This window comes from Dipodomys spectabilis, unplaced genomic scaffold (assembly GCF_019054845.1).
Source record: "Dipodomys spectabilis isolate Male_0828 unplaced genomic scaffold, ASM1905484v1 ptg000034l, whole genome shotgun sequence".
Lineage (NCBI taxonomy): Eukaryota > Metazoa > Chordata > Mammalia > Rodentia > Heteromyidae > Dipodomys > Dipodomys spectabilis.
In genome coordinates this window covers 1,390,552-1,408,008 of record NW_024870711.1, presented here as the reverse complement: position 1 = coordinate 1,408,008, position 17,457 = coordinate 1,390,552, and the positions used below count along the sequence as shown (strand labels likewise).

The 17,457-nt window shown below is 47.3% G+C and overlaps 2 protein-coding genes across 2 annotated transcripts in view; one reads left to right on the top strand and one right to left on the bottom strand.

The window, feature by feature from the left end:
- Window positions 1–1,723: 1,723 nt before the first annotated feature.
- Window positions 1,724–7,841, bottom strand: Tmem213 (transmembrane protein 213). The gene is made up of 3 exons (XM_042677125.1): window positions 7,561–7,841; window positions 3,470–3,541; window positions 1,724–2,483 (listed from the first exon to the last, which is right to left on the bottom strand). Exons 1-3 carry the CDS (start codon window positions 7,667–7,669, stop codon window positions 2,314–2,316), a joined length of 351 nt encoding a protein of 116 aa, XP_042533059.1. The 5' UTR covers window positions 7,670–7,841; the 3' UTR covers window positions 1,724–2,313.
- Window positions 7,549–17,457, top strand: part of Atp6v0a4 (ATPase H+ transporting V0 subunit a4) — a 59,597-nt gene continuing 49,688 nt past the window's right edge. The window contains exon 1 of the mRNA XM_042677122.1: window positions 7,549–7,625. The gene's annotated coding sequence lies outside the window, so the exon portion shown is untranslated. The remainder of the gene's footprint in view (window positions 7,626–17,457) is intronic.

Genomic DNA, 17,457 nt, shown 5'->3' with positions numbered 1-17,457 from the left:
CAGAGAAAGTGCCCAGGCCCTGAGTTCAAGCTCAAAGGGGTACAAAAAACATCTATCAATAAACATGAGTATAGGAATAGAGGAACGCATTTAAAATTTCAATTTAATTAAAATGTACACTCCTTGGGATTTTATGGATGGCTACTTAAAGAAAAAAATCACATTAAAGGGAAAAATGATACCTTTGATGCAATTCAGTAACAAGGCACTCTCCAAAGTCAAATTCAATGAATGGATTCAATTCCCCTCTCCACCCCATGGGAACACTGGATTTTGTTCTTATGTGAAGTCTTGGCATCATTGGTGCCTGTCCAGGAATGTGGAGGATCCAAAAAACAAGGAGAAGTCAATTTCAATTTCCTGGCTGGCTGATTCGAATCCTTGTGTGACCACTTGAAGAGCAGGCTATCCCATGGGACTTCTGTTGGAACCATGGTTTCTCCTAGGCCCTCGGAGAGCCTGTGGCTGACGTTATTTCCCAGGTACACTTGGCCACAGGCTCAGGCAGGGCACATGTGACCTTTCCATCCCCGTGTGATATGGAAATGGGGCTTGAGGTAAGGGTCTGTCTCCCAGGGGATGGAGACAGTGACCCCCCATGATGGAACCCTGGGCCAGCTAGAAACTCCGCTCAGGATGAGATCTAAGGTCTGAACTTACAATAATGCCTCGCCTTGAACAGGGACACATAGGACTGCTGAGAATGGGGAGGAAGGGAATATGGTGAGATTGGGGGATCTTGCAGAGATCAGTGGGGACCCAGTGACTGGGGCTAATGATGATGAACTACACTCTTCAAACAGGCACCCACAAAACCAGGACCTTCACAGGGAGCAGGGCTGGGCCCCACACCCCCCATGGGCCTTATGTGTTCCCCAAAGAATTGTATGCAGTTCTCACAAAGAGTAAAGGAAACATAATTATCCTGATAATTAATCAGTGTAAATGTTCTAAAGAATAGATTCATCAAGTGATTTATGCATTAGCTTGATACAGTAGTACAAATAGATCCAGGTATCTTTTTTTTTTTTTTAACCAGTCTTTTGTGGAAGATTTTAAATTTAAAGGTGTTTAACATGAAGCATTGAATACCACCCTCTTGGGCTGGGGTTGTGGTTCAAATGGCAGAGCTCCTGTTTACCAAAGCACAAGGCCTTGAGTTCAAACCCAAGTACCAATAAGAAACCAAAACTCAAAAACAAAAAAAATCCCCAGCCACCCCAAACTAAACAACATTCTTTTAAATTAGGATACTTTTAAATTAGGATATGTGTATGTGTGTACAGGAGTGCATGTTACTAGGAATACTCTACCTGCACTTAATCCATGTCCCAAAACCCTTTTTTTCATTTTGTTGGTTGTGGGGCTTGAACTCAGGGCTGTTCGTTGCCCCTGAGCTCTTCTGCTCAAGGCTAGCACTCTACTACTTTGAGTCACAACTCCACTTCTGGTTTTATGGTGGTTAATTGGAGATAAGAGTCTTCTGGACTTTCCTGCCGGGGCTGGCTTTGAACCACAATCCTTAGATCTTAGCCTCCTTGAGTAGCAAGGATTACAAGTGTGAGCCATCAGCACCCAGCTTTAGGATTTTTGTTGTTGTTGTTTGTTTATTTTTTTGGATGGGATCTCAAACCAATTTTACTCAGGCTGGCCTTGAACCTCAATCCTCCCACCTCTATGTCCGGAGAAACTGGGATTCTAGGTATGCACCATTACACCTAGCTCAGATGGTAAGATTTTATTTTTATAGAGTACTTTTAGGTTCACAGCAAAGTTGAATGGAAGGTCTAGAAAATTCCTATCTATATCCCTTGCCCCACCTATGCATAGTTGGAACAGAGTGAAACATCCCTGGGCACAGTCCAAGGAAGGCCAAGCAAGGGTCCTGGGGTTGGGGGTGGGAGAGAGCGGGAGGATTGCACGGCAATGGGAGAGGCAATGAGATGGGGAGGGACTGGGCGTAGCTAGGGGTGAAGGAGGGATGCTTGCGGAGAGATGGGAGCCAGCCATATGCTGACTGAAACCAAGTCAGATTTCCTGCGTACTCCCTGGGTGCCCAGAAGAAACTTGTAGATACAACAAGAGTGATTGCTGAGAGCTTTCCTCCAGCACTGAGTCCCTCAGACTGTAAAGGGCCCCTTGGAGCCCAGCATGAAGCAAGGCTGGCTGCCTCTCGCCTTCTTCCTTTCCCTTTAAACGCTGCAGAAGGGAGCTAGGGGTAGAGCCTGAGGAAGGAGGGAAGGAAGGAGGGAAGGAAGGAAGGAAGGAAGGGAGGGAGGGAGGGAGGGAGGGAGGGAGGGAGGGAGGGAGGGCTCATGCCGGCAGGTCCTTGGGCTCCTCTGGAGTGAGCTTCATCAGTTTGTCCACACACAGCAGGATGAGGGTGAGAAACCAGAGACTCCAGCCAACAGCGGCTGCGATCCAGCCGTACTCATCCACGCCAGTGCGGCAGCACCGGGCTGCTTGTGGGCAGAAGTCCACATCTGGGGGGGGGGGGGGTGAAGGGCAGAGCAGGGGGGATGGATGTCAGCTTTTGCTCCAGTACTGGTAAGAGCATCAGCAACATGACAGCTGAACGAACAAGCACTTGCTACTATGCTAAGTGCCCTGAACGGTACTTTAAGTATTTCTCACAAGGTAGCAATGATGATGATGATATTATGTTGATTTTGGTGTTAGGGACTGAACCCAGAGCCTCAAACATGCATGCGCCCCTGAGCTACATGCTACACCTCCAGCTAGCTATCTGCTAAGTACAATGAGAAAAACTTAAACCTCAGTTTGTAAAACTCTAAAGCCACATTCTCAGCCTCTATACATTATTGCTTTTTTTTTTTTTTTTAATGCTAGTACTGGAGCTTGAACTCTGAGCCTACATGTACTCAGTTGTTTTTGTTTTTCAATCAAGGCTGGCGTTCTACCAGTGAGCCACTTCTGGCTTTTTGTTGGTTAACTGGAAATAAGGCCATCATGGATTTTCCTGCTTGAACTGGCTTCCAACTTCAATCCTCTGATCTCAGCCTCCTGAGAAGCTAGGATTATAGGCTTGTGTCAACAACACCTAGTCTATTGCGTTTCTTTATAAAAGCCCAAAAGTAAATACCTTTGGTCCTTTGATGAGGGACCAGACTTAAAACCAATATTGATTAACAGGTAGCCATGGCTGGGTAGGGATTTCTGAGCTCCTCACCCCTGGAAAGCTTCAAGTATGGAATGATCATAAACATCTACAGGGCATCAAAGCCAAGGTCCTGCCTTGGGCAGAAGTCAGGCAGGCTGATCTTTATGGACTTTCATCTCCAAGCTTTTCCAGAGCTTCTGCACCCCACCTGAGCAGGGACTGGGGTCACTGAATCTGTTCCTGCCAGAGATCACAAGTCTGGATTCTGATGAAAGCCAAGAGTTTGTGCAAGCAATGCAGAGCTGAAGCAGGGTGCTCTGGGGTGAGCAGTTGGCAGGGGCAGCTTACTGGGGCATTGTTCCAGGGTCTCGGGGTCTGGGTGGTGGGCAGTCAAGGTCAAGTTGCTGCTACTGCTGGCTTCTGAAAGAAAAGACAGAGGAGGCTGTCAGGCAGACGGAAGCTGTTTCCAGGTGTGGAGCCTGCAACTCTGTTTATGTCAGCAGTGTTATGCAGGTCCAATAGAAATGCTACGACAAGTATGTCCAACTTTATGAAGCAGTGCTAACTCCCGCCATGAGATTTATTATGCATCTCCATTTATGTGTTGAAATCCTAGCCCGCAGTGTGAGTGCATTTGGAAACAGAGCCTTTAAAAATATGTTGAAGTTGGAGGCTGGTGGCTCCTAGCTACTCAGGAGGCTGAGGTCTGAGGATCATGGTTCAAAGCTAATGCAGGCAAGGGACTCTGTGTGAGACTCTTATCTCTAATCAACCAATAGGAAACCTAACGTGGAGCCTTGTGTGGTTCAAGTGATAGAGCGCTAGGGAGCCTTGAGCAAAAAGAGCTCAGGGACAGCACCCAGGCCCCGAGTTCAAGCCCCACAACCCTCAAAAAAAAAAAAAAAAGAGATTTAAGTCAAATGAGGTCATATGGGTGAGTGACTAGTGCCCTCCTAGGAGGAAGAAGATATACCCACAATGCACGGGCTCAGCGACAGGCCCTGTGAGAACATAGAATGAGGGAACAAGAAGCTGTCTGCAACCTACAGAGGGAGCTCCTGGGAGAAAACAAGCCTTAGCAGCCTTGACCTTGACTGACTTCCAGCCTTCAGACTATGGGAAAATAAATGTTCAGCCCCCTACCCCACTGTGGCATTTGTTTTAGGGAAAAGAGTCAGCGACTGCTGATTTCTTACCACATTCCCAGCATTCAGAGAGGCTCTGTGTTGGCTTTCCATTTTCTTCTAGTGATCAGGGACCTACTGCAGAGGGTTACCAGTTGTTTAGGGTTCTCTATTGCAGATAGAAATAGCTATAGAACGTTCCTTTCAGTATCTACTGAAACAATCACTGGAAACTCTGAAATATTACTTCATATGATCTTCAATTTCTTTCCCACACTGGAACAAAGAAACATTGAAATCCAACCAGGATTCTTTTTTTTTTTTTTTGGTGTGCCAACTTGAACTCAGGTTCCTGTACTCTTCCTTAGCTTTTCTGCTCAAGGCTGGTGTTCTACCACTTGAACCACACCTCCACTTCTGGTTTTTTGTTGATTATTGAAAGGTTAAGAGTCTGGCTTACAACCCTGATCCTCAGATCTCAGCCTCCTGAGTAGCTAGGATCACAGGTGTGAGCCATTAGTTCTTGGCCTGTGAGTATGGTCATCCACAAAAATTATATATCACTTGGGTTGGGAAGGTGACTCAGTGGTAGAGCGCTTGCCTTGCATGCATGAGGCCCTGGGCTCGATTCCTCAACACCACATAAGCAAAAAAGAAAAAAACCGGAAAGTGGCGCTGTGGCTCAAGTGGTAGAGCGCTAGCCTTGAGCTGAAGAGCTGAGGGACAGCGCCCAGGCCCAGAGTTCAGGCCCCACGAACGGACCAAAAAAAAAAATTATAAATCACACAGGCAAAAGATGGTCAGACTACACAATACTTAGGCTTGTCCCTTGGTTCCTAAACATGGAGCAGAAAGCCATCATATGTAGCTAGTAGTGGTTACCATATTGGAAGCACCCTGTTGGAACATTCTGCTACTAGCTGGGCATAGTGGTGCAGGCTTGTAATTCCAGTACTCGGAGGCAGAGACGGGAGAGTCTCCAGTTCTAGGTCAACCTGAGCTGCATGTCCTTTTATCTGCACAAATGTTAGTCTAGGTAGATCCAAACCGAGAGATTGATTTTGAAGAACTTTCTAGAAATTGTATTGTAGTTCAGTTTGCTTCTTTGGGGAAATCAATCAGGCAATCAATCAATCAATACACTGCCTATGGCTTGAGGGTCAGCATGTCCTTCAGAGAATCTGGTCAGGCCGCGAAGGAAGCAAGTTGTTGTTTAGCCAAAGCCAGGAAACTGCAGCCCAGACAAATCTTAGGCCATCCAATCCCCAAGCCACTGCTTCAGGTATGCTAATTGCCTTGATGCAATCTGCTTGTTGCTGTTAATTATTGACAACTAAATGTGGCTTAGAGCCCTGTCTTTGTTTCAGAGAAGTAGATTCCACAGCATTTATTTTCCTTCAACACCAAGCAACTCCCTGGGGGCCTTGACTTTCATCTCTCCTCTACTCCTAGAGTGGGGCTGGTTTCCCTGGAAAAATGCTTAGGTGAATAGATGTTGGAATGAGGCAAAAAAAAATCACTTGGAAATGCCATCTTTAAAAGTCACAAGCCATTCTACAGCTGTGTGCTTCCCGCCTGAACAGCGCAGGTGAAAATTCCCAAACACTCACACACTCTCCCTCCAAAATTCTGAGTCTCCGTCATTACCCAGGCATTAGAAAAAAAAACCCAAACCAAAAAACCCCAAAACACCTTTAATTGGTGGGGGAGATGACGATGGGAAGACGTGTGTGCTAATCATAATTGCCATATTGCCTGTTGACCCCTTGCTATGTTATTTTAAGTTGTGTGTGTGTGTGTGTGTGTGTGTGTGTGTGTTGCCAGTCCTAAGGCCTGACTCTAGACCTGGGCACCGTCCCTGAGCATTTGTGCTCAAGGCTACCTCTCTACCACTTGAGCCATAGATCCACTTCAGGATCTTTGTGGTTATTGGAGGTAAGATTATCACAAACATGCCTGCTCAGGCTGACTTCAAACTGTGATCCTCACATCTCAGCCTCCAGAGTAGCTAGGATTACAAGTGTGAGCCACTCATGCCTGGCTTAAGCCACCCAGGCCTGGCTTTAACCGTAAGTTCTTTATAAGCAAACATCTTGTTCTTCTTTACCAGTAACCCTATAAATCAGCACTCTGTTTATTCTTAGGTGGTAACCAAGGATCCTGGGGCACAGAGACCTGAAGTCATTTCTTCAAGGTCACACAGCTTGGAGGTTGTAGATGCTGCAGGGAGCTTGGTGGCTTGGGGGACCCAAGGGCCTCCTCAGTCTCCTGGCAGTAGTTACAGGGGAGACTCTGAGGATACTGGAGACACATGGATTTGGGGGGAAGGGGTGGCTTGGGAGGGGGAGTACGTAGGAGCAGGGCAGACAGTCTCAGAGACAGGGCAGGACAAGATCAAACCAGAGGCAAGGCTACATAAGCAAAATCCCTCTCCAGGGTTCTCCCTGGGCCTCAGGAGGCAGTGGGGTGAAAGTCCCACATTTCCCAAGCCCCGGGGAGGCCTGAGAGGGGTGGACATTGAACAGGCCATCCAGCCTGTGGAAGGAGAGGAGGTCGGGGTTGGGAGGATGAGGGCTGAAGGGAAGAAAGGGAAGGATCAAGAGCAAGGACCCAGAGGACAGAGAGAGCCCCCAGCTGCCAGGAAGCCGCAGGCCAAATCCTGTCGCTGTAGACCAATTTAGTCCCCACAGAGGAAGATTCTGGTAAATTAGTCGCAGTCGTATTTGTATGATTTGTGTGTGTGTGTGTGTGTGTGTGACTGTAGTGGGGCTTGAACTCAGGGCCTGGTTACTATCTCTGGGCTTTGTTTTTTTCTATTCAATGGCGCTCTACCACTTGAGCCACAGCTCCACTTCTGGCTTTTTGGTGGTTAACTGGAGATAGAGTCTCTCAGACTTTTCTGCCCAGGCTGTCTTTGAACTTCAGTTCTTAGATCTCAACCTCCTGAGCAGCTAGTATTACAGGCACTGGCAATAATAATAATAATAATGATTACATATTAACATATTAATATAGTTGTACAGTATGTAAACATCATATCATATAATACATAATATAGTTATTATTATAGTATAATAATAATCACTATTATTTGTGGCAAAAGCTGAAGAGGTGGCTCTTTCGGTCCGGTGCAGCGGCTGCTGGGTATTTTTGGTCTTTGTCTTGAGCTGGCCCAACGCACTCCCTCCCTGCTTAATCCTTCAGACCCGAAGATTGTTTCCTCTTCCCTCTGCAGGACCAGCCCAGGCCAAGGAATCCGCCCCCTCCCTGCGTCTCCCCCTTCCCAGCGGCCGAGAATAAAGCTCACAACGCTACCTGCCCAGCGCGCTGAGTGGAGGGTGAAGACCAGGCTGAGGAGCAGGGCGGCCCTCGGGGCGGAGGTGAGGAGCTGTGTGCGGCTCAGGGAGGCATCGGCCGGGGCCATGGCTGGGCTGGGAAGCCGGGGCCGGGCCCCTTGTGTTGTAGTTGCCAGGTGCTGTTAAGGTGACTCCCGCAGGGCCTGCAGGAGCTTGGAATGCTCTGGGTTTGGGGGACTCGAGAGGGGGTGGAGCCAAGGGCACTTCACCTGTCACACCTGGAGAGGTGTGGGGAGGAGGGACAGGTGGGGACTCTGTTCCCTGAGACAAAACTGTCCCCAAGGAGAAAAGGGCTGGAGGGAGGGTGGGGTCCTTGGGGGGAAAGGTGTGTGCTGTCTCTTTTATCTTGTGACAGATCAAGGAGGCTGTAGCCCAGGTAGTCCCAATATTTACCTAGCACAGATTATGCGCATAGCTCTAGGCTAAAGTCTTCGAATATCTGCCCTCAAAAGACATTCCTGAGCCAGGCCTGTAATCCTGGCTACTCTGGAGGCTGAGATCAGAGGATCACGGTTCCAAGCCAGCCCAAGTAGGAAAGTCTGTAAGACTCTGATCTCCAACTAGCCAGCAAAAAGCTGGAGATGGAGTTGAGCCTCAAATGGCAGAGTGCCAGCCTGACTTTAAGTCCCAGGACACACACACACACACACACACACACACACACACACACACACACACTTTCATTACAGACAGCTGTCATTGAAATGCCCAGCAGTGTTTCAGAACCTGCAGGCTAAGTGCTTTTGGTGTCATCGGGGTGAGAGGCCACGGCTGCTCTTGGCTGCTCTTCAGCGAGATGCAGGATAAAGAAATGAAGCCTGGAGAGGGCTTTGACTGGCTGACGGGCTGGAGATCAGGCCAGCGTAACAAGACAACAAGGTGCTTAGAGGTCAGTGTGACCTTAGCATCACCAAGCCACAGGGGAGGACTTGTGAAGGTTTTGAACTTAGTAGTAACTTTAGCCTTGAGGCTTAAGCAGGGACCAAGCTGGGTGCTGGTGGCTCACCCCTGTAATTCCAGCCACTCTGGAGGCTGAGATCTGAGGATCCTGGCTTGAAGCTACCCCAGGCAGGAAAGTCCTTGAGACTCTTTTTTTTTTTTTGGTCTGGTCATGAGGCCTGAACTCTGGGCCTGGGCGCTGTCCCTCAGCTCTTCAGCTCAAGGCGAGCACTCTACCACTTGAGCCACAGCACCGCTTCTGGCTTTTTTTCTTTTTGCTTATGTGGTGCTGAGGAATCGAACCCAGGACCTCATGCATGCAAGGCAAGCAATCTACCACTGAGCCAATTTCCCAGCCTATCCTTGAGACTCTTATGTCCAACTAACTGCCCCCAAACTGTAAGCAGAGCTATGGCTCCAAGGGCTAGAGCATTAGCTTTGAGCAAAAATGCTCAAGGACAATGCCCAGGCTTTGAGTTCAAGCCCATGACTGACAAAAATGAAATAAAAACAGGAGCACAGGGCTGGAGGTCATGGCTCAAGGGGCAGAGTGCCTGACTAGCAAGTGCGAGGCCCTGAGTCCAAACCTCAGCCTCGCCCAAAGAACGAAAGACAGAGAAGAATAGAAAAAAAATCGACAGTAGCCTCTTCTTATCCATGAGGAATACATTGGAAGACTCCCAGAGGAAACTGGACCCATGGACAGTAGCTAGGCTCCCAGGCGTGAACCGCCAGCACCCAGTGGAAGAAAGAGTTTTGCTGTGCTGTGATTTAACGTGACTCACTATGACTCACATCTGGGTGTCTCCCACAGGGGAGCAGAAAAGCGGTAAAGACGTGTCTGGGAGGAACAGAGGAAGGGACATTTGGATTCTTTTTGGTGGAATTGAGATTTGAACTCAGAGCCTAGCACTCTACCTCCGGAGCCACACCCCCAGCCACTTGGGGCTTGAGTGTTGAACGATGTTGTGTGTGAGGGAGGGAGCCGTTGGGTTGGGCAGGTTCAAGGCCAGGCAAGTTCAAGCCCCACGACCGCCCCCCCCCCCCAAAAAAAAATTTTCTTGGTCCATTTTTGTTTTTAATAGAAGAGAATCCTGGAAAAGTGTGCAGAAAGGGACTGTGGTTTCTGGGACTCATCTAGGACTGGATTTCATCCCTGCCTCCTGTTGGTTGAGGGGTCCTGGGAAAGTTCCTCCCTCCCTCCCTTCTTCCCTCCTTCCCTCCTTCCCTCTTTCTCTCCTTCCCTCCCTCCCTCCCTCCCTTTCTCTCTCTCTTTCTTTCTTTCTCCCTCCCTTTCTTCTTCTTCTTCTTCTTCTTCTTCTTCTTCTTCTTCTTCTTCTTCTTCTTCTTCTTCTTCTTCTTCTTCTTCTTCTTCTTCCCTCTTCTTCCCTCCTCCTCCTCCTCCTCCTCCTCCTCCTCCTCCTCCTCCTCCTCCTCCTCCTCCTCCTCCTCCTCCTCCTCCTCCTCCTCCTCCTCCTCCTCCTCCTCCTTCCTTTGGTCATGGGGCTTGAACTCAGGGCCTGGTGCTGTTCCGGGTCTGGCTTTGAACATGATCCTCAGATCTGAGCCTCCAGAGTAGCTGGGATTACAGGTGTGAGCCACTAGTACCTAGCAATCCCATCATTTCCTAATGATCATTTCTTAATGAATCCCTTTCCTTATCTGAAGAGTAACAGGGCACTAACACTGTCTCAGATTTGTGTGTGTGTGATGACGTAGATGTGAAAGCCAGCAGACATTAACTTCTGTCATAGTACGTGGCTTGAGATGAACGGGCCATATGGAAGGGGGAAGGTGGGTTCAGGGACAAGATAAATTTGAAATGAACGAGAAGACACGTAGGAAGGGAGATGGAGCATAGGTCTAGGAGTGAGTGGCGAGCTCATGCTCTGCCTGGTGGCTGGCGGGATAAGGGTCCCATGGCCGCGCTTGCGCTTTCCGGGCTGAGATGATGGAGAAGGCCAGTGAAGCAGGCTGCTCGCTATGGCTTTCTGTGTATTGGTTTGGCTTTCTTTGTTTCATGTTTCTTTGTTTCTTTTTTGGGGTGCTAGAGATTGAGCCCAGGGCTTTGCACTTTGGGCTCTCCCTCAGCCCTCACCACCTGGTCCTCCTGCCTTTGCCTCTAGAGCGGGGGTCAGGGCTTCGTGAGCCACCCGACCTAGTTTACAGCTGCTCTCGGAACTGTTAAATGAGGCACGGCAGGAGGTTATTGTTTTGGATGAGGCTCCTACACTGAGCCCCCAAGAGATCAGGATAAAAAAGATAAAAATGGGGTCACTTTCTATCACACACTGGAATATCATAAAAGATACAGGATTCTAGACACTCACACACAGTGAGACCCAAAGAGGATTCTCAGGAGAGAAGCACAAAACACAATGTCTACCGCCTCTTCATAGTTATATAGAAATTAATATACACACTCACACAGATCCCAGGATATGGAAACAAGGGACCTCTTTTTCTCCTTTTTCTTTTTTTAAAGTTTTTGATGATTCTGTCTTCTTCCCCTTATGGATGGTATATTCAAGTGTATATTCAAGCATCTATCATTGGAAGGGTGGAGGAGGTACAGAACTGGGGGAAAGATGAAGTGCAGCAGCGAAGCTCACTGGACACTGATAAAGGGAACTATGAATCTCGTGGGGAGATGGAAGGAGGGACTGGGAGAGAAGGAGGGAACAGAAGACACCGCATGAAAGGAAATGCTGAGGTAATTGTAATTCCATTGTACATCACCTCCGTAAATAACACTACAGCAAATTAATAAGTAAAGTGAGGTCATGAATATTAAAGTTTCATGCCATTGAATGGACACTAAGTTGTTCACTTCACATTCCCCAAAATAAAGAAAGATAAAGAAGACAGGTTCCCCAGATAGACTTGCTAATCTTATCTTTTCTATCCATACTAAAACAACAGTAACTCATTATTAACTAAAAAGCTATTTTCCTTCCTTCCTTCCTTCCTCGCTCCCTCCCTCCCTCCCCTCCCTCCCTCCCTCCCTCCCTCCTTTCCTCCCCTCCCTCCCTCCCTCCCTCCCTCCCTCCCTCCCTCCCTCCCTTCCTTCCTTCCTTCCTTCCTTCCTTCCTTCCTTCCTTCCTTCCTTCCTTCCTTCCTTCCTCTGTCTTTTCTTACTCAGGGCTGGGCACTGTCCCTAAGCCTCTTTGTGCTCAAGGCTAGTGCGCTACCACTTAAACTACAGTGTCACTTCTAGTTTTTGAGTGGTGGATTGAAGATAAGAGTCCCACAGCTGGATGTAAACCTTGATCCGTGATCCTCAGATCTCAGCCTCCTGAGTAGCTAGGATTACAGGTGTGAGCAACCAGTGCCTGGCTTCTTTTCTTTCTTTTTGTGTTGTTACTCATCCTTGAACTCAGGGCCTATATGCTGTCCCTTAGATTTCTTTGTTCTAGGCTGCCATGAGCCATACCTCCACTCCCAGATTTTTGGTTGTTAATGGAAGGTAGGAGTCTCATGGACTTTTCTGTCTAGACTGGTTTTGCACTGTGAAACCACAATCCTCAGATTGCATAATTCTAAGTAGCTAGGATTACAGGTGGGAGCCCCATGGGCCCAGCACAAGAAACTAACTTTGAAATACTGAGATACTTTGTTTCTGCTTTCTTCAGCTCTTTCTGTCCCTAACAGCAACTTTTGTGCTCAGCCCAGGAACCTATGATCTGGTTTGTGAAATGAGATAGTGCTCCGTTCTAGAACCACAAATAGAGCTAGTTCAGGCCTTCAAATTTTGCCTTCTGCCAATCCCAAGCCTAGGGTGAATTTTCTTTGCAAGATCCCTCAGAAGGAAGACAGTCCTCCGTCCTTACCTTCTCACCGGCCTCTGTTCAGTCCTGATTTATCCAGTTGGTTCTGGAGGTAACAGTACTGTGGGGACTCTACAGGATTTGCAAGAAGGTCCCCAAAAATGTTTTGACCTAAATATTCTCAGATCCAATATCCAAACTACAATATTCCCTCCTCCCCGCTAAACTTGGGTAACATAAGCAATGACTTCAAAAGTAGAGATAAGCCATTCAGTTCACACATTTAAACAGAAACAGTGTAACGCAGGATGAATGTCTGATATGAGCAGTGTGTTTCTCTCCAAAATTACAATCTGGGACATAGGAAGATTTTAAATGACCTGGACTTAAAATGATCCTTAAAATCTTGGGTGGTTATGGTAATGATTTTAGTAGCAGCTATAACCTAAGCCCACAACAACACTGGATCTCTGTGGAAACTTCTTTGCCAAGCTATAGATATATAGGGGACAGATAATACTTCATATACTCCCTTTCTCTCTCTCTCTCTCTTTTTCTCCTTTCTTCCTTTCTTTCTTTCTCTCTCTCTCTTTCTTTCTCTCTTTCTTTCTTTCTTTCTTTCTTTCTTACTTTCTCTCTTTCTTTCTCTCTCTCTTTCTTCTTTCTTTCTTTCTTTCTTTTTTGTGGCAGTCCTGGAGCTTGAACTCAGGACTTAGGCAGTGTTCTTGAGCTTTTTTGCTTAAGGTTAACACTCTACCACTTGAGCCACAGCTCCACTTCCATCTTTTTTTTTTTTTTTTTTTTTGGTACTTAATTAGAGATAAGAGTCACAGGACTTTCCTGCTGGAGATTGGCTTTGAACCTACAACCCTCAGATCTCAGCCTCCTGAGTAGCTAGGATTACAGGTGTGAGTCACTAGTGCCTGGCTTTTATTTTGACATTAACTGTATGCAGAATATTATAGACAAGCAGAAGAGAGAACTTTGCTATCCTAAGATTGGGTGAACTTGCTTGGCCACTGATAACTGGTGCCTTCTCAAAGAAAGGGCTGCTTGCTATTCTCCTATGGTGCCACCAGTAGGCGCTGTTTACAACTTGGAGCCAGGGAGTGTCTCTAACCCTGGCCCACATTTCCACCGGGTTTACTTTGGAGCAGGCACCAGGAAGTTGCCTTGCTCAAAGGTAGACATTCTCTGGGCGCGTTCTCCAGATCTGTTTCTTCTTCAGTGGTGAACTTGGTGTTTGGTTACACATGCTTTGTAAAACTGACCTGTCCCGCGGTGTCTGCGTCCAGCCTCTGTGCTGCTGCTTTCCAGGGTCCTGCTGCCTCCTATTTTTTTTCTGGGTTCTCTGATAAGATTTCTTTTGAAAGCTGGGCACTGGTGACTCACACCTGTAATCCTAGCTCCTTAGTAGGCTGAGATCTGAGGATCATGATTTGAAGCCAGCCCAGGCAGGAAAGTCCACGAGACTCTTATATCTCCATGTAACTCCCCCAAAAGTCAGAAGTGAGGGCATGGCTCAAGCGCTAGAGTGCCAGCCTTGAGCAAAAAAGATCAGGGACAGCACTCAAGCCCTGAGTTCAAGAGAAGCCCTGACTGGCACACAGACACACAAAATATTGGAATCTAGTGTCTGTTTGTCTGCCAGCATGCACACACATACACATGTACATGTTTTTTGGATGAATTTGGGGTCTGAACTCCTGTTCTCAAGGCATTCTATCCCTTGAACCATACCTTTGCCTTTTTTGTCCCCCCTGTGGTTATTTTTCGGGTGAGGTATTAGAGGATTGTGTTCTGTTGGTGTTTTTCTGAGGCTGGCCTCAGACTTTAATCCTCCTTTCTGTGTTACCTAGATATCTGGGGTCGCAGGCACACACTACCACATCTGCCACATCCAGCTTATTGACTGAGTTGGAGCTCTCAGGAACTTCTTGCATGATGTTGGCCTCCAACCTTGAGCCTCCTGATCTCAGCCTCCAGAGCTGCCAAGATTACAAGTGTAGGCTACTGTGGCTGCCTGAAATCCAGTTATTTTGTCTGGTCTGGAATGGGCAAATCTTTGGGAAACCTCTTTTCTGTTGAAGACAATTCTATTGTCTATCCTGAGCTTGAATTTGGGGCTTTCATCTCTAGTTAATTAAAATAATCCATCTGTAGGGTGTTTTTGAAAGTCAAGCCCCAGATGCACACAACTTGAAGTCCACTATTTGGGAGACAAGAGTTGGTGGGGAAGAATCAGGTTTTTGAAGGTGGGTAATCTTGAGAAGGGAGGCTTGAATTGAGAGGCAGAATCTCTAAGCTTCATGTTGGGGGTCACAGAGGCCCCAAGAAAAGGAGAAGCATGCACTCTGGGCAGGGTCTTTGTACTGCTCCCACTCCTCTTCCTTTCTGTAATAACCCCAACAGTCCCTGACCTTCACAGGATCATTTCATGTGTGTGTGTGTGTGTGTGTGTGTGTTGATCCTGGGGCTTGAACTCAGGGCCTGGACACTCTCTCATGAGGTCTTTTGCTCAAGGTTAGTGCTCTACCATTTTGAGACACAGCTCTACTTCTGTTTTTCTTGTGGTTGATTGGAGATAAGCATCTTATGGGTTTTCTTATTTAGGCTGACTTTGGTCCTCAATCCTCAGATCTCAGCTTCCTGAGTAGTCAGGATTACAGTTGTGAGCCATCAGTGCCCAGCTCTATTGTTCTGTTTTAAACAGGTATATTCTTAGGATTAAAGACTAAAGAGGGAGTGATGAGGGTCATTAGATGGCCTAGGAGATATATATATATAGTCTAGTCTGGCCTTAAACTCTTCTTCCTGGATGAGTTTCCCTAGTACACGCATGCACTACCACACCAGTCAGCTTTCTGTAGAGCTAAAGAAAGATTTATCCAGGGCTGGGAAGGTGGCTCAGTGGTAGAGCGCTTGCCTTGCATGCATGAGGCCCTGGGTTTGATTCCTCAGCACCACATAAGCAAAAAGAAAAAAGCCGGAAGTGGCACTGTGGCTCAAGTGGTAGGGCACTAGCCTTGAGCTGAAGAGCTGAGGGATAGCGCCCAGGCCAGGAGTTCAAGCCCCACAACTGGACCCCCCCCCCCCCCCAAAATAAAGAAAGATTTATCCATCAGTATCTTAGCGTTTAGAGTTTTCTCTTTAGAATTTAGAATGCCATGGGCTGGGAAGGTGGCTCAGTGGTAGAGCGCTTGCCTTGCATGCATGAGGCCCTGGGTTTGATTCCTCAGCACCACATAAGCAAAAAGAAAAAAGCCAGAAGTGGCGCTGTGGCTCAAGTGGTAGAGCACTAGCCTTGATCTGAAGAGCTGAGGGACAGTGCCCTGGCCCAGAATTCAGGCCTCACGACCGGACCTAAAAAAAAAAAAAAGAAAGAATTTAGAATACCATGCCTAAGGGAGGGGATGGAAAGAACTAGGGAGGGACTGGCCAAAGGGAAGAATAAGTTTTCTCCCCACTAATTGTTCCCAAGGAGCTGCCAAGGACAACTTTTACCAAGAAGCTTCCTTGTTGCAAGGAGAAATCATGGTCCCAAATATAAGCCACCATGTCCGCTGCCCTCTAACGTCTGGTCAGGGATGAGGCTGATGGTTTTTGCCACATGGCTTTCTTTCTTTGCCAAAAACAGATTTAGTCAGTAGAAAGAAAGTTATTCTTTAAGCTGACCTTGAGATGCCACCTCAGAGTTGGTAAATGTAGCAGAATTTGGGCAGATGTGGAGCCCACTGCGTGGGAGCTGCTTTGAACAGGTCCCACAGTAATTCATTTGCCTGGTTTACTCCAAATCTCAATAGAAAACAATAGGGCCTAAGTACCGGTGGCTCATACCTATAATCCTAGCTACTCAGGAGGCTGAGATCTGAGGATCATGGTTTCAAGCCAGCCCAGGCAGAAAAGTCCATGAGACTTTTATTTCCAATTAGCCAGGAAAATGCTGGAAGTAGAGGTATGGCTCAAGTGGTAGAGTGCCAGCCTTGAGTGAAAAAAAAATGAGAGGGTGATGCCCTGAGGTCAAACTCCAGTACATTCTCTCTCTCTCTCAGACAGACAGACAGACAGACAGACAGACAGACAGACAGACACACACACACACACACACACACACACACACACACGGCCATAGCTCAGACAGGGCTGGTTTATCAGCCCTAAGCTAAAGTCATTTCCTACCTCCTGCATCCTGGATCTCAATCCTTCACATGTCTGTATCTGAAATCTAGAGGTTTTCTAATTGCTTTTTAGGGCCCCAGGGTGGGGGAGGTGGTAGATAAGGCCTTGCTATGCAGCCCAGGCTGACTTCAAATTCACAATTCTTCTACCATTTCCTCCTGAGTTCTGGGATTATAGACATGCACCACCATGCTGGAATTTTTTTTTAAATTTTCGTGGTATTAGGAAATGTTGCTTCTGCTAGCCTCAAATTATCTTTCTGCTATCTGTTCCTATGTATTGTTTTCTGCAGATGTATTTCGATGACTTCTATTTCTTGGCATGAAGAGTCATCACCGGGCCAACTTTTGGTAATGGCTGGCAGTACTTCAAAGAATGTCATGCAGTTGTGGGATCTGTTGCTCTACATAAGTCTCAAAGATCAGCAGTGTTAATTGCACGGCTCACTACACCCATATTTTTCCTATTTAAAAAAATATTTGGCTTGCTTATTGTATGCAATGCTGAGCTAGATGATGGTGGGTTTCGATTGAAAACCTGTCCACTTTGTTGGTATTGGCCTCTTCTCTTGTGGTTATTATGAAGATTTTTTTTTTTTTTTTTGGGTCCGGTCATGGGGCCTGAACTCTGGGCCTGAGCACTGTCCCTCAGCTCTTCAGCTCAAGGCTAGTGCTCTACCACTTGAGCCACAGCACCACTTCCGGCTTTTTTCTTTTTGCTTATGTGGTGCTGAGGAATCGAACCCAGGGCCTCAGGCATGCAAGGCAAGCGCTCTACCACTGAGCCAACTTCCCAGCCCCTATTATGAAGATTTTTTTTCCCCTCAGCACTGGAGTTTGAACTCAGGACCTTGTACTTCCGGTCAGTCACTCTTACTGCTGAGCCACACCTCTGTTTCTCTTTTTGTGCTGGGTCGTTTTGAGGATGGTCTCAGTTTCTGCCCAAGCATGCACCTAGGCCATGATTCACCT